This window comes from Myotis nattereri (assembly GCF_964212035.1).
Source record: "Myotis nattereri genome assembly, chromosome: 8".
Taxonomy (NCBI): Eukaryota; Metazoa; Chordata; class Mammalia; order Chiroptera; family Vespertilionidae; genus Myotis; species Myotis nattereri.
Genome location: NC_138083.1, coordinates 31121035 through 31135824, shown reverse-complemented (window position 1 = coordinate 31135824; position 14790 = coordinate 31121035). Strand labels below are relative to the sequence as shown.

At 37.8% G+C, this 14790-nt stretch overlaps 1 protein-coding gene across 6 annotated transcripts in view; it reads left to right on the top strand.

Annotated features, from left to right (window-relative positions):
* Positions 1–14790, top strand: part of PTPRA (protein tyrosine phosphatase receptor type A) — a 131382-nt gene that overhangs the window by 64584 nt on the left and 52008 nt on the right. For 2 of the 6 annotated variants that reach the window (XM_081096822.1, XM_081096820.1), the window contains 3 exons: positions 2095–2173; positions 2885–3211; positions 6737–6763. In XM_081096822.1, the coding sequence (XP_080952948.1) occupies positions 2101–2173; positions 2885–3211; positions 6737–6763 (427 nt within the window). In that variant the 5' untranslated portion in view covers positions 2095–2100. Of the gene's footprint in view, positions 1–83; positions 189–2094; positions 2174–2884; positions 3212–6736; positions 6764–14790 lie in introns of those variants that run through there. The other 4 variants (XM_081096823.1, XM_081096821.1, XM_081096824.1 and 1 more) reach the window with 3 other exon arrangements.

Sequence of the window (14790 nt, the reverse complement as noted above, 5' to 3'; positions counted from 1 at the left end):
AACAATCCTTTAGGAGATGTGTCTTTTGCAAATATTTTCTCCTTATCTATGGCTTCTCATTCTCTTGACATTGCCTTTTGCAGACCAGAAGTTTTAAATTTTAATGAAGTATAGCTGATTGATTATTTCTTTCATGGATCATGTCCTTGGTGTGATATCTACAAAGTCATCACCATACCCAAGGTCATGTAGATTTTCTCCTATGTTATCTTCTAGGTTTTGTAGTTTTACGTTTATATTTAGGTCTATGATCAATTTTGAATTATTTTTTGTGAAGAGTGTATGGTCTGTGTCTAGATTTGTTATTTTTTGACATTGTATGACCATTTGTTCTAGCACAGTTTATTGCTCCATTGTATTGCTTTTGCTCCTTTGTCAAAGCTCAGTTGACTATATTTATGTTGGTCTGTATTTTGGCTCTCTCTTCTGTTCCACTCTCCTATTTGTATATTCTTTCACCAGACCACACTGTCTTGATTACTATTGCTTTGTAGTAAGTGTTGAAGTAGGATAGTGTTAGTTCTCTAGCATTGTTCTTTGGTACTGAGTTGACTATTCTCAGTTTTTTGCCTTTCTCTATTATAAACTTTAGAATAAGCTGGTCAGTATCTATAAAACAACTTGCTAGGAGATTGAGATTGTATTAAATCTATAGACCAAAATTGAAAGAACTGGCAATATTAAGTCTTCCTTTCAATGCACGTTATTTTTAATTGATTTCTTTTATATTTAGAATCATTTGTTTTTTTCTATTGTTAGGTTTCCCATTTTTAACCTTGGTGTTTTCTTATGTTGCCTTTATGTTTTTCTTCCTCATTCTGAACTCACATAAATATTTATTCCCTTTTAAAATGTACATGCAAACATTTAATTCTTCAACTGAATTTTATTTTGGTCTATGGAATGAGGCAATGGTCTGACCCCCTCTCCCCAAATACATATTTTCCCAAAAAACCATTTCATATTGATTTATCAAGAATAGACACATATACATATACAATAATCAGCCTTCCAACCTGTTTCCTAATCCTATGGAGGGAATTGTATGTTTTTCCAGTTTTGGATTATGGTCAGATGGGAAGAATGGGAATATGGTCAAATCTTGTATGGCCGCACCTTGGAAAGGCTACTTGCTGGACCCACTTCCCTGTTAGGCATGGTTGCTGGTACCAGAGGCAGCTCCTGGGATATATATTAACCATCTGCACGTCCCTACCTTTCCTCTGGAGAGGCACTACCATATTGAATTACTCTCTAGGCATGAGGCCCATGAAGATAAGACCTATGACTATTGCTCTGCAGTTGTTTCCCTCAGTGTAGGGCACAGAAATCTGAATAGATGAATGAGCCACTATTAGTTGTGGAAATGTGCCACAGCCCTTTGATATGGTTTGAGGTGGAATTAAGGTTGAGGACAGCTGTATAATGTCTGCTTCGAAGGGCACTATGCGGTCAACCTACCATTTTCATATTTCTCATTCTGAAGATGCTAAAAGTGCACATAGCAATCACCTTTTAAAAGGACAGCTACCCAGGTCTCACCCCCAGAGATGCAGTCTGACATGGGGATTTTTTATTTATTTATTTTTTTAAAATATTTTATTGATTTTTTTTACAGAGAGGAAGGGAGAGAGACAGAGAGTCAGAAACATCGATGAGAGAGAAACCTCGATCAGCCGCCTCCTGCACATCTCCCACCGGGGATGTGCCTGCAGCCCAGGTACATGCCCTTGACCGGAATCGAACCTGGCACCCTTCAGTCCGTAGGCCGACGCTCTATCCACCGATCCAAACCGGTTTCGGCAACATGGGGATTTTTTAAAGTTCTTTGGGGTAATTCTAAAGTGCAACTAAAGTTGAGAATCACTGCTCAAAAAAGTTTGTTCTTATTAAGTCTTATTTATATGTCTATAAAGATTAAATGAAGTAGTTGGATTCCTGGGGAAATGTACATATCAGACTCCTAAAAATTATTGGTCCTGTGTGCACATTTTAATAGCTGGGAAAATTTTACCCAAAATACTCCTTTGGTGAGTATTTGGACATAGTTACAATAATATAGAATTTTATCTAACATGGCTCTCTATTTTCCAGGTCAGCATGGATTCCTGGATCATTCTTATTCTGCTTGTCAGTAGTCTGATACATGTCAGTGCCAACAATGCAACCACAGGTAAATTGTCATTTAATAAGGCTGTAATATTTTACTTTAAAAAAATATTAAAGTTTTACTTAAAAGTAATGGTAAAATAAATGTTTTCAGAAATCTCTGAGTCCTAGTGAATGCTCATCATTGTGGTATACACCATACTACATACTATGACATATACCATATACATACTTCTTTAAGTAAATAAAAAGGTAATGTATTCATTCCTGAAAAGTACAAAAAAAATTTTGTTGCCATGACCGGTTTGGCTCAGTGGATAGAGCATCGGCCTGCGGACTGAAAGGTCCCAGGTTCGATTCCGGTCAAGGGCATGTACTTGGGTTGCGGGCACATCCCCAGTAGGAGATGTGCGGGAGGCAGCTGATCGATGTTTCTCTCTCATCGATGTTTCTAACTCTCTATCTCTCTCCCTTCCTCTCTGTAAAAAATCAATAAAATATATTTTAAAAAAAAATTTTGTTATTTAAGACCCTATATATTAATTCTGAGGAACTAAGTAAAGAATCCAGTTTCTTCCTCCCTTGGACTAGTAGTCTTTTGGGTTAGTAGAAAGGGTCCAGCACTAGATAAATGTGCCCACACTCTTGTTTATTTTATTCACTCTTTGGTGTCCAAGTGTTTGAGAGCTTATTAAGACTTGATACTTTGTGCTTTGTAATTTTTAAGCTATCACATTCTTCCTGTGATGTTTCCTTATTTTCTTGATGTTTATAGCTTCACCTACAAGATCTAATGAAGCATTGGTAGCAGAGTCAGTAAAAGAAGAGATCAAAACTTCAAATCCTACTTCTTCAGTAACTTTTCCTGTGACACCAACTTTCAGCCCAAATCTAACTCTGGGACCCACCTATGTAACCACTGTCAATACTTCAGATTCTGAGAATGGGACCACAAGAATAGCAAGCACCAATTTTGTAGTTACTACAATTTCACCAAATGGAACATGGCTTCCAGATAACCCGTTCACAGATGTCAGAACAGAATCTTCGGAAGGAAATTCCAGCACTGCAGCAACCACTCCAGAAACTTTCCCTCCTTCAGGTACTAGAGATGGTTTCTATTCTTTCTTTTGCTATTTGAGTTTATTCACCCTTTATTATTTTTTTGTGTGTTTTCTAGGCATAAAATTTCTTGAAATAAGTAAAATTGCCCAAACAAAGTAATGAAATCTAGATATAGGGAACGCTCAGTGATGTCTGATTAATATAGGGTTAAGAGGAAAGAAGAAAGATTCTGGAGGATGTCCTGCTTTGCATGGGTTCCTGGTTAGATTGGCGAGGTTTAATCATGTTTAAAGGCAGAGAAGAATGTTGAAAATATAAGAGAAAGAGGGGAGCTAAATGATTATACAAGAGCCCTAACCGGTTTGGCTCAGTGGATAGAGCGTTGGCCTGTGTACTGAAAGGTCCCAGGTTCGATTCCAGTCAAGGGCATGTACTTTGGTTGCAGGCACATCCTCAGTGGGAGATGTGCAGGAGGCAGCTGATCAATGTTTCTCTCTCATTGATCTTTCTAACTCTCTATCCTCTCCTTTCCTCTCTGTAAAAAATCAATAAAATAGATTTTTAAAAAAATAAATGATTATGCAAGAGACTGAAGATGCAGGTATACAGAGGTAAGTAATAGTATTATCCCTGAAAAGAAAGGAATCTATGGAGACCATGGGAAGTAAAATGGGTCTGGATGGCCTAGGCAGTTAGATATGGAGTGGGAGACCTGTGTCCAGGGGTGGAGTTAGAGATGATCTCAGAGAAACAGTTGAATTGCAGTGTCAGTTTGTTCAGGGCTTCAGCCCAGCCTAGGCAAAGTATATCAACAGAAAGTTCTCAGAAAAGGAAATATAAATGATCCTTTGAAAAACCTCACTCAGTGAAATGCAAATTAAAGCTATACCGAGCCTTGGCCAGTGTGGCTCAGTTGGTTGGGCCTCATATCTCTCTATCCCCCCACTCTCTGAAAAGCAATGGAAAAAATATCTTCATGTGAGGATTAACAAAACAAAACAAAAACTTGGCAAATACCTCCAGAACAAAGTTAGGAAACAAAAGCAGGCAGCCTTGTCTTGTACTGACTCTAAGAAGGATGCTCTCTGTGGTTTTCCATTAAACATGGCTTTTCTGACTCATTTATTGAAGCTTTTTAATATTAGGAAAATGAGCCATTTGTTTACCTGTGATAAAACTACAAATACTGCCCCCTAGTTGGTCATCTAGCTTTTCTGCATTGCAGAAACTATTATTAGCAATTTAGAAAATTTTTTAATTAAAAATTTATCATATTCAGGATTTGTCATTTTATTCCTGTTTCAAAGAGCACTTATGTCACAAATGGGTGTTAAATTTTGCCAATTACCTGTTCAACATTAATGAGCAAGATCTATATGATTTTCTTATTTTTATCATGCTATGATGAATCATATTAACAGATTTTCTATTTTTGAACTCTTTACATTCCTACAAAAACAACTGTATTTGGTTGTGGTGTATTTTTCTTCAATGAATTGTTGTAATGTGTTTGATAATTATTTTATTTGGGATTTTCTCCATTGATATTCGTAAGTTATTTCCAAATGAAATTGGTCTGTGTGTTTCCTTTGTATTTGTGCTACATTAGTTGTCAGTATTTTGTTTTGCTTCATTGAAAGAATTGAAGTTTACCTAGAAAACTATGTTTTTCATTAATGTTTTCAAAATTATTTGAATGGGATTTGAGGAAAAGCCATCTTTTAAGATCAATTTTTTATATAGCTATGAATATTTATTTTATATATTTATGGTTTTTTTCTTGCTTAGATTGGCTAACCATTTATCTGTTTCATGACTCATTGTTTTTTTTTCTTCCAAAGAACCTGCTATTATGTATTTATTAGTTCTGTCTTTTTCACTTTTTATTAATTTCTTTTTTATTCTTATTCTTTTTTCCACTTTTCTTAGATTTATTTTGTACCTTTTCTGTCTTCCTGAATTGAATGCTTAATATATTTAATGCTGTGAATTTTTTTTTATGAGTATAGCTTTAACCATATCCTATAGGGGTTCTTGTAACTAGTTGTATAAGTTAGGGTGCAGTCTAAACTACTTTGACAAAGGCACAGCAAAATTAAGTGACTTAAATTAAGGCAAAAGTATCTTTCCCCTATCACATTCTATTTTTTAAAAAATATATTTTTATTGATTTCAGAGAGGAAGGGAGAGGAAGAAAGAGATAGAAACATCAATGATGAAAGAGACTCATTGATCAGCTGCCACCTGCACGCCCTCTAGTGGGGATCCAGCCCAAAACCTGGGCATATGCCCTTGACCAGAATCAAACCCGGGACACTTCAGTCCGCAGGTCAATGCTCTATCCACTGAGCCAAACCGGTTAAGGCCCCTGTCACATTCTAGAGGTAGATAGAGAACTTCGCTTCCTCACCTAGGACCAAGTTCCTGTATTCTTGTGGCCCTGTCATCAACAAAATTTCCCTCATTTGTTTGGTTAAAGATGGCTCTCATTATTGGGTTCTGGTTTCAGCCCCTGTAAAGGATAAACAGAGGCAGTGGGAACACAAATTTTTTTTGCAAGCGATGTGACCAGATATTGCCTTCATCAGTTTCACACACATCCCACTGGCTGAATTCCTTATATGACTACACCTAGCACAAAGGAGTCTCAGAAATGTAGTTTTTAGCTAGGTAGCTTTGTGCTCAGCTGAAGAAAACAACAAAACAAAAATGGGTTCTGGCCAGGCTGGAATGGTTCAGTTGTTTGAACCTCGTCCTGTTCACTGAAAGGTTGCCTGTTTGATTCCCAGTCAGGGCACATACCTAGGTTATGGGTTCGATCTCCCATTGCGGCACCTATGGAAGGCAGCTGATTGATGGTTCTCTTTCATATTGATGTTTCTCTTTCTCTTTCTTTCTCTCTCTCTCTCTCTCTCTCTCTCTCTCTCTCTCTCTCTCTCTCTCTCAGCATGTCCTCAGATGAGGATTTTTTTTAAAAAAAAATTGGGTTCTGTACCAAAGACAAGAGATTGATATTGGGAGAGCGTTGGTAGATTTTGCCACAAGACTGATTGTTTGTTTGTTTGTGTTAATTCTAACCCGAGGATATTTTTCCATTGATTTTTAGATAGAGTGGGAGGGAGGGGGAGAAACAAAGAAAGAGAAACATTAATGTGAGAGAGACACATCGACTGATTGCCTCCCGCATGTGCCCCAAACAGGGATGAGGAGGGAACCCACCACCCAGGTATGTGCCCTTGACCAGGAATGGAATCCGAGACCCTTCGGTCCGCAGGCTGATGCTCTAACCACTGACCAAACCCAGCTAGGGCTATATTCTTGTACGTTTTATGAATATTGATGCTGCATTGTTTTTAGACTCACAGAGAAGGACAAACCACTGATTAAAAGTTAAGTGAATCTGGGAAATCTCATTTCACAGGTGTTGGAGGTTGCCTCATTCTAGCTCCAATATATATAAGGTGAATGTATCTGTATTCCTAGAGTTTATTTTGTCTTACCTTAGGTTGAATAGTAATGTTTTAATTTGAATGAATGTTTCTATTTTTCACTTGTAACACAGGTAATTCTGACACGAAGGACAGAAGAGGTGAGCCACTCACCCTATGTCTGACCCTTTTATAATATTTGTTATGTTTCCTTTCCTCAGTCTGTAGTAACCTTGTGCATTTGTGACTGTTATGTGTTTACTTTCCCTAAAGTTGTTTTTATATTAACCTCATAGGAAAGAGTAACAGGGACAAGTACTCATGTTTTTTTAAATGTAGATTACAGATTCTAATAGCTATGATGCGTTTTAACAAGTAATGAAACAACTATATCTTACTTGATCATGTCACCTTGTTAATATTACCCTGTGGTGATATTAGGCCATAGTTACCTTTAAAATACCGCCTTTGTGTTGTTTTTCCCTAGTCAACAAAATGTCAACCCTTTATCACTTTATATGGATTTCAGCCCTTTAGTGTAAAGTCCCTATGACTGGAGAAGCTGTGTCGATGGTCTGAGCAGTACTGCCAAATCCCTGATCACCAGAGAGCAGAATATGTGGTACACATCTGTAGAAATGGCATGTTTTACTTAGGACAACAATAAAGCTATAAAGAACATAAGAGAAAGAAATCATCCAACAGCCTAAGAAATGAAAATTGCATTTGAGTTTGGAAAATGTTAATCTGTGAAGCAATCTTTCTCATCATGAATTTTCTATTAAATCAGACTTTTTGAGGTATTTTTTTCTGATTCCATTATTTAACTGTGCACAATTTTTCCTGCATTAATTACGTAATGGAACATTTGAAGGCTTATGAAGTCCGCTAAGTAGGGAGCATTTAAATCAGAAAAGTAGGTACTCCAACCTTTTATGTGTTATCCATCTGCCACTGTATTTGGTGAGGAATAGTGAGATGTTACTATACTGTGTACAGAGTTTCCTCAATTTTGCAGCTCTTGCTTTCCTAAACTTAGGAACTAGATTCAGTTAATGCAGTATCCTGGCTATTCACATCCTCTTACCTGATTCTAACTATTAAATGAAGAAGTTTATAGATTTATGTTGCAAATATATTTTCTCCATAAAACTGCTCTTTTAACCAATCTTACAAGAAAGTCAAAAGACAAAGTGGTAGGCTTCAAGATTAAACATAAGATGTGTGATTCCTTCTACTTAATGTATATTTTCTTAATATTCAGCCTTTCTCTTCCCTCAGATATATCCCTGTTTTACCTAGCTAACTAATATGGATTTGAGTAGTTTCAATATTATGATTAAAAAGAAACAAAATTAGCCCTAGCCAGTTTGGTGAGAGCACCGAATCCCGACCACTAGACCAGCAGGGAGGACAAGCCAGTTTGGATCAGTGGATAGAGCATCGGCCTGTGGATTGAAGGGTCCCAGATTCAATTCCAGCCAAGGGCACATGCCTGGGTTGCAGGCTGGATCCCCAGTGTGGGGTGTGCAGGCGACAGCCAATCAGTGATTCTCTTTCATCATTGATGTTTCTATCTCTCCCTCCCTCTCGAGCCTTCCTCTCTGAAATCAATTAAAAAAATTTTTTTTAAAGAAACAAAATTACCTTAATTATCAAGATTATTGCTAATTATGAAATACTAATATAATTTTTTTAAATTTAAATTCTTTTTGTTTAAAGTATTATATGAGTCTCCTTTTTTTCCCATTGACCTCTCCCCGGATGCTCCCACCCCCAGTACATGCTCTCACCCCCCCCCCTACTGTCTGTGTCCATTGGTTATGCTCATATGCATGTATACAAGTCCTTTGGTTAATCTTTTACCCCCCCATACCCCGCCTTCCCTCATAGGTTGGACAGTCTGTTCGATGTTTCTATTAAATCTTTTTAAGTTAAAAAATAATTTTGGCTCTAGCTGGTGGTTCAGTTTGTTGGGCATCGTCCCCTGCACTGAAAGGTCGCTGGTTCAATTCCCAGTCAGGGCATGTGTGGGGGTTTCAGGCTCGATCCCTATCGGGGGGCATGCAGGAGGCCACTGATTGATGTTGCGCTCTCACATCAGTGTTTCTCTCCCTCTCCTTTTTTCTCTCTCTAAAAAAATCAATAAAAATATTAAGAAATAATAATTTTGTATATTGTTTTTGGCCAAACAGGAAATTGAAGAGGCATACCAGTACATATTCTCAGCAGTCTCTAAAGCCCTATATGTAAAGATGATTTTACCAGAGCAGATCTTTTGTGGTATTGCTGTAAATTTTTATGTCATGTTCTAATTTTAAAGGCAAATATTTGTTTTTTGAGAAATGAGGCAGTTGTTTTGAAATGCTTGTTATAAATTATAAAGGGTTTGCTGAGCAAAATATTTCTATACAGATGAACTAAGGGTTATAAGTTTTATATACTGGCCTTTGTGGTGCTTTGAACAGCAATGGCTGGTGTTTTAATTATCAAAGCAGGAAGGAATAAAAAGAGGAAGGGAGGCAGAAAGGAATAAAACGAGGAAGGGATGCGGGCAGCCTTACTTTCTTTCTTTGAAGTCCAAGAAACTGGTTATTTTTCTCAAATACATTATTTTTAAAATGTATTCCAAATTATTTTGGAATATATTGGTAGAATCAGCTTTTGTCCTAATTGTAAAATATATATAATATAAAATTTGCCATTTTAACTGTACAGTTTAGTGATATTAAGTACATTTACGTTGTTGTGCAACCATAACCAATCACCCATCTCCAGAACTATATTATTATCACAAACTGAAACTCTGTAACCCATTAAACACTAACTCCCCATTTCTCCTTCCCCTAGTCCATTCTTTTTCTGTCTATGAATTTCACTATTCTAGGTACCTAATTTAAGTGGAATCATACAATATTTGTTCTTTTGTTACCAGTTTTTCTTTCAAAGTATTTTTACTGGTGTTAATTTGGATGATTAGTGTAATACAGTAATGCATACTAGTAAATCCAATTCTAGCATTGAGTTCATTGACATTGTTGTGCAGCCATCACCACCATCCATCTCCATAACCCTTTCATCTTGTAAAATTTGAACTCCAGACTTAATAAACAATAATTTCCCAGTTTTCCCTCCCTCCAGCTCCTGGCAACTACCATTCTGCTTTCTCTCTGAATTCGACCACTTTAGGTACCTCATATAAGTGGAATCATGTAGTATTTCTTTTTTTGTGACTGGCTTATTTTTTATTTAGCATAATGTCCTCAAGGTTCATCTATTTTGTAGTATGTGTCAGAATTTCTTTTTAAAGCTGAAAATATTCCATTGTATGTGTATACCACATTTTCTTATTTATCAATCAATGGAAAATTGGTTGCTTCTACATTCTAGCTGTTGTGACTAATGCTTCTTATGAATATGGGTGTCCAAATATCTCTTCATGATCCTGCTTTCAAGACTTTGGGGCATGTACCCAGAAGTAGAATTGCTGGATCATTTGGTAATTTTATTTTAAGTTTTTTTGTGTTTTCCACAGCAGCTGTATCATTTTACATGCCTACCAACAGTGCATAAGAATTCCAGTTTCACCACAACCTGGCCAACACTTAGTATTTTCTGGGATTTTTTTATAGTAGCCACCCTGGCTGGTGTGAAATTGCTCCTTGTTTTATAGTGGCTTTTAAAAAATTAACAGTGCCCTCTTGCACAAATTGCCACATATATATTTTAAATATATTTTTATTGATTTCAGAGAGGAAGGGAGAGGGAGACAGAAACAACAGTAATGAAAGAGAGTCATTGATCAGCTGCCCTCCACACGCCCCACTCTAGGGATCAAGCCCACAACCCGGGCATGTGCCCCGACTGGGAATCAAACCGTGACCTCCTAGTTCAGCGGTTCTCAACCTGTGGGTCGAGACCCCTTTGAGGGTCGAACGACCCTTTCACAGGGGTTGCCTAAGACCATCGGAAAACACATATATAATTACATATTGTTTTGTGATTAATCACTATGCTTTAATTATGTTCAATTTGTAACGATGAAATTGGGGGTCACCACAACATGAGGAACTGTATTAAAGGGTCGTGGCATTAGGAAGATTGAGAACCACTGTCCTAGTTGATAGTTCGACACTCAACTACTGAGCCACATCAACCGGGCTATTTTTAAAGAGTTATTCTATTTTTTGTATCACGTCTTCTTCCCAGGATTACGATTGCTCTCCTTGATTTTTGTGAAGGTCACCTGTAGGGCTCTGGTTAAGCTTTGCTCTGGAGCACTGAGTGGACTGCATTGTGCTCATAGTAGGTGTCCCTTCAGGAGAACAAACAGGGACCTATCCTAAACTAGAGGTTCAGTCCCTCTCCCTCTACCCTCCTCCCTTCCTCCCTTCCTCCCTTCCTCCCTTCCTCCCTTCCTCCCTCCCTCCCTCCCTCCCTCCCTCCCTCCCTCCCTCCCTCCACCCCTCCCCCCCTCCCTCTTCTCTCCCTCCCTTCCACTCTGTCTAAAAATCATTGGAAAAAATATCCTCGGGTGAGGATTAAAAAAAGAAGAAAAGAAAAAAGAATCCTTATCACTTAGTGATACATACTAAAGTAATTACAGTTGCAGTAATACGTCTCAGATTTGCTTTAAAATAACCCAGTGGAATGGATATGGAACAATGGTTCTCAACTCTGGGCAGTTTTCCCGCAGAGGACAATTGGTATTGTCTAGAGGTGATGATTGGTCATCACAATTGGTTAGCTACTGGCAAATACTAGGTAGAGGCCAGAGATGTTCTTAAACATCCTACAATGCCCATGACAGCCCCACACAACAGAGAATTATTAGTGTGAGGTTGAGAGGATCCTAGTATAGATGTCAAAAACTGGCATAATAGTGATAATGTTGAAGTGAAGTGATAAGTATATAGTGATTTATTTTAGTGTTCACTTTACTCCTGTGTAAGTTTGAAAGTTTCCCATAATAAAAAGTTTAAAATATATACAGCATTTAAAAAAAGAAGCAGCAGCAGCAATCAGCACTCTGTGACAATTTCCTCTCCCCCCACTCTGGATAGTGCTCTGTTTTTCCAGCTGAGTCAGGATGGGACACCACAGCTTGTTACACAGCTTGTGGGTGTACCGACTCTGCTTTGGCAGGCCTTTGGTTAAATGCCATCCTCCTACCCCAAGGCTCACTTTCATCCCCAGTCCTGGTTGACTCTAGGGTATTTCCAGGCCCAGACTGGTAGAACTAGTACTTGCCTTTCAACTGAAGGTTCTTGGGCTCTGATTGATCTCTTCAGCAGTCCAATTCCATCTGTTTTGTCTTACAAAAACCCCTCAAAGGTTTTGATCTACTGAGGCCACCCTTGCTGCCTTCCCAATATGCTTTTGGTTCGTTAGTATGTTTATATTCTATTAAATCAGTGTACTTTTGGGAAGAGAAATAAGTAAAATTATTATTTTTTAATTTGTGCCAGTCACACCCAAGGACAGGGAATAAACTCATTTTATCCCATCAGCATAAAGCTGATGAATAGAAAGAAGTAAAATTATTGATTCAGCGAACCATCTTGAGCTAGATGTCTCTAATTACCCCCTTTTAATACCCCATATACAGCCCTCTGTGATTGGCATTTAATAGACATACTTAGTGATATATCAACCATTAATTCTTTTATTCACTCACTCAATATATAGTCCAGTATTTGTTTATTGCCAATTGTGGGTGAAATTTTGTGTTAGGTTTAAGGTATATCGTGAGAAACAAAGTAGGTATGTAATCTTTGCCCTTGTAGAATTTATGGTGTAAAGAAGGGATACTCATTAGTCACTGAACTCAAATAAAATAAATAATTACAAAGTGTGAGAGGTAATATCAAGGGAAATAACAGAGTGCTCTGTGAGAATAATAAAGAAAATCCTAGCTAACATTGACTGAGTACATAATGTGTGCCAGTTACTGTGCCAAGAATTTTACATGGATAATCTCATTTAATCTTCAGAGTAACTGATTTTAGAGATAAGAAACACTTAGGATCCTAATTTAGTATTAGGAAACAAAATATCTCTCTGGGGAGAATAACACTTAAAATGAGAACTAGATGACTAGGAGTTGGCCTGGCAAAGAATGGAAGGAAGCTATGTAAAAGCAGAATGAAGTAACAACATGTGACAGGCCTAAGGGAAGGATGAACTCAGCATGGAAGGACTCCAGTGGCTGAAGTTTAGTGAGCAAGGAAAGAGTGGTGGGAGATCTAGTAAGAAGAGACCGAATGGGGAGGTTTTATGGACCAGGTTAAGGATATTAGATTTCCTCTAAAGCAGTGGTTCTCAACCTTGGCTACACATTAGAATCACCTGGGAATCTTTAAAATCCTGATTTCTGGGTCTCATCCTCCGGAAATTCTGTTTCTTTGTTATGGGGTGGGGTCACAACATTAGTAACAAAGAAACAGAATTTCCAGAGGATGTGGCCCAGAAATCAGGATTTTAAAAAGATTCCCAGGTGATTCTAATGTGCAGCCAAGGTTGAGAACTATTGCTCTAGTCTAAAGGCTTGGGAAACCATCCAAAGTTTTTACATATGAGAGGAACGTGATCTGATTTGCTTTCTTAGAGATCCCTCTGCCTGCTTTGTGTAGAATGGGTTGGCAGGGTGCAGAGGCTTGCTGTGATCCAGATGAGAGAGGATAGATAGAGACTATAGTGAGGGCAACAGAATTTTTAAAAAGGGCAAACAAATTTGAGACATTCATTTTAGCCTGAGAATATATTACTTGCACTGAGTTGGATATAGAAGAAAAGCATCCACATTCATTACAATGGCCCACATTTCTTACTTTAACAGGGTGGATGGCAGAGCTAGCTTATTGAATGGAAAGGAAAATGTTTTAGACAGAAAGTTTGTATTGCCTGTGAAATTTAAAGTGGAGATGCCTTATAGGCCCAGAAGAGAGGTCTAAACAAGCAATGCAAATGTGGGGATTGTTAGCATATCATTTCTGCTTACCACCAGCTATCTGATCAGATCAACTACATAAAGTATAGAGAAGAGTTCCAAGGACAGAGCTGTGAGGAAATCAGGCATTTATAAGATCTCATGTTGGAAGAGGAACAACTAGCAAAGAAAATGTGATGGAGCAGCCAAGAGATAGAAGGAAAATCAGATGAGTGCTTTGTTGTGGAAACCAAGAGGAAAGTTCTTCCAAGAGTAGAGAGTAGTCAGCCAGTTTGAATGCTCATTTTAAGATGAGAGGCACATACCAGGGTATGTTGAAAATTGTCATCTCCCATCTCTTAAAAACAAACAAACTTTGCACTCCATATCTTCCTCACATGTATTCCTTTATGGCAGCAGTTCTCAACCTGTGGGTCGAGACTCCTTTGGGGGTCGAACGACCCTTTCACAGGGGTCGCCTAAGACCATCGGAAATAATTACATATTGTTTTTGTGATTAATCACTATGCTTTAATTATGTTCAATTTGTAACAATGAAATTGGGGGCCACCACAACATGAGGAACTGTATTAAAGGGTCGTGGCATTAGGAATGTTGAGAACCACTGCTTTATGGTAAAAGTCCTCACTTCACATAAGGAATTGATATCTTACTATCTCCTCTTTCCCTCTTTATTTCACTCTATTTAGTCTTCCTCACCAATCTTGAAAAGTTTACCAATAGCTGCCATCTTGTCAAATTCAGTTTCACTTCTCTATCTTCATCCTACTTAATCTATCACTAATATAAGATTGAACTGATCACTCTCTACTTGAAAAACTATTTTGGTATCCATAAGACCATATTCCGCTGGATTATCTCCCACTTTGTAACTGCTGTTTATGAGTCATTTAGCTAGCTGAACTTTTAAAAGAATGTAAATCCAATTATTTCTCTACCATGTTCAAAGCCCTCCAATCAGATAGTGTTTCTCATCACAGTCAGAATTAAATCCACACTCACTACAATGGCCTACAAAGTCCTAAGTTTTCTGGCTCTTGCCTCCCTCTTCAGCAACATTTTACTAAAACTGGATTTTGTGTTGTTTTTGAACCTGCCAAGCTCCTAAGAGCTATTGTACTTGCTGTTCCCTGTGCTAGAAATATTTGCCCAATATTTGCATAGTTCACTTCTTCACATTACGTAGACCTCATAACCACTTCAGGCCTTCCCAAACTACTCTAAAATAGCTGAATCTGC